The sequence below is a fragment of the Mus pahari genome, chromosome 20, assembly GCF_900095145.1.
Source record: "Mus pahari chromosome 20, PAHARI_EIJ_v1.1, whole genome shotgun sequence".
Taxonomy (NCBI): Eukaryota; Metazoa; Chordata; class Mammalia; order Rodentia; family Muridae; genus Mus; species Mus pahari.
In genome coordinates, this window is record NC_034609.1 from 28,444,903 (window position 1) to 28,447,239 (window position 2,337).

General features: G+C 46.0%; 1 protein-coding gene across 1 annotated transcript in view; it reads left to right on the top strand.

Annotated features, from left to right (window-relative positions):
• The first annotated feature begins 257 nt into the window (after positions 1 to 257).
• LOC110337821 (acylcarnitine hydrolase-like) overlaps positions 258 to 2,337 on the top strand; it is a 12,283-nt gene continuing 10,203 nt past the window's right edge. Inside the window, 2 exon segments of the mRNA XM_021220855.1 lie at positions 258 to 261; positions 1,053 to 1,083. Coding sequence (XP_021076514.1) covers positions 258 to 261; positions 1,053 to 1,083 — 35 coding nt within the window.

The following is a 2,337-nucleotide window of genomic DNA, read 5'->3' on the forward strand; positions in this document are numbered from 1 at the left end:
CATGGCTCAGTGTTTAGAGCATTTGCTGTTTTCACAGAGAATCTAAATTCCATTCAACCACATGGCAGCTCATAGCCACACTTACCTCAGTTCCAGGGGATCCAACACCGTTTTGGGGCCTCTGTGGGCACCAGGAACATACAAGGTATATCTACATACATGTAGGTAAAAGCCATACATATAAAACGTAAATATTAAGATGAAACCCTTTAAAAATGGGAAGGTAGGAGATGGACTAACTGGGAGGGAGGGAGATCATGGGTGAGAGATGGGATAGGACAAGAGAAGATGTCTGGGGGTGAATGTGTTTTTAAAACATTAAGTACATGTGTAAAGTGTCATAATGGAAAAATTATTATGTAATTTAAAAAGCACAATAAATTTCCACCGTTGCAATGACTTTCACTAAAACAGTCGTGGCCTCCCAGGGAGGGGTATGTGTGGACTTAAGATGACCACTCTAAGGGAGGAGGGACCTGAATACAGACTCTGTGACTCAAGAAGACAAGGAGTTTGGGGGGAAAGGGTGTTCTCAGAGGACCTTGTGCTCTCTCTTTACCAAGAGCATGATTCTCAAATATTCATACCGCTCATCTGTGGGAAGCTCACAGTACACACCTCATTGGGAAACCGCAGCATCCATCCGCAGTTATGGCTTTCTGTTCCTTGCTTTCTACCCACCACCCACACTGGGCTTGTGACGCCAAGGACAGTAAATGCTATGACGCCAGGCTTAAGGTGAAAGTTGCTGCTGTCTAGAATAACTCCTGAAGCTGTGCTGTGCCTTGCAAGGCCAAAAAACAAGAATATACACACAGCAGAAGACAGTTTGCCCCGCCTGCTGAGCCCTGGCTCCTACCAGTTCCACCTAGTGAATACAGCCCCCCCTGCAACAACTTCACCCTGCCCACCAAGTTCCCACCTACAACTCTTAGGGTCCAAATATCTGTCTGAGCAGGGCATGTAGTGAATCACATAGCCACACAGACGCAGGCCTGAGAGCTGATCTTGTCACTCACTGGTCATACCTCCTGTTTGGCTGACTGCTATAGCCTGTGGTCTTCTGTTTCTCCTCCATGTGCATGATGAGACACCCTGGGTTGGTGATGGAGACCAGAGTTGCCCCCCCTTTTTTTTTCAGAGCCAGAGGCTGAAGCTGTGGTAGGGAGGGTGGTAAGGAGGGAGGAGGAACAGGTAGAGATGACAGAGTGGCAAAGTGGCCTCTGAGCACACAGAAAGTCAGTGGTGCCTACGGGACCAGCGCATTATGAGAGGCTCTGAAGAGCACTGGGCGTGAAAGAAATACAAAGGGACAGATGGGGCATTTCCTTCCTCTGTATGTGGCTGTGCCTGTGACTGCGGCTGCTATTGACCCTTGGGGTCATAACGAAATTAACCAAAACCTTTATGACGTTGTTTATTTCCAGATGTTTTACCCCCTTGAACAGAAAAACATCCTGGTATACTCCAAAATGGTGCTTGGAAAGTTTCCTGGCCCTCCGTTATACAGTTCTCCAGCCCTACAAATAATGACCAAACTGAGAGGCCCAGGTTCCCTTCCCCATTCCCTGACCTTTGGAAAAGGCATAACTTGGCTTCCAAGGCAAAGAGCATGTGCTCTGGGCCCGCCACAAAGACTTTGGACTTACAAGAAGATGAGCCAGCAGGACGCTGTGCACAAGGTCTGATGCCTCTTACCCAAAGGTGGTCAAGCGTGACCCATGCTGATCTGCCAGACCTCAATCAGATCTACCCTACAGAGACCATATTGACTTCACACTGTGATCCCTGCCTGGTGTTGTCCAGACTTTGAAATGCCACCAGCACCTTCTGGGCAGGGCAATCTGCCCAACTCCCTTTTGTCTTATTTGAACATTCTTGTTTGGGTTCTGGGTTCAGAATTATTAATAACTAGAAGGGGAACAGAGCTGTGCCCCACCCTGTCTCACACATGATAAAGAAGATAGGTGTGAGATGGTATGTTGGCATCTCCGTGTAAGTAGCATGCTGGATGAGACAGAAAAGGCAAGAGGCTTTTCAGTTGCAGGCAAGCTTGGGCTACATGGCAAGAACCTGTCTTGGAAAAAATAAAAAAGTTAAATGTAGAGATGTGTAAAAACAGAATCCCATAACAATCTCAGCATCATTACTAAACAGGGGTAGGGGTAGATATGGGAATAAATTTGGACATAAATTCTTAACAAAGTGAGGAATTTGAAATATCATATAATCAGATGGCAATCCAATCAATGGGAACATTTTGCTTTTAAACATAACATAGATGATGTTTGCTGAGATTTAATTACAAAATGAAGTGAAATTGTTGCCCAAATAAGC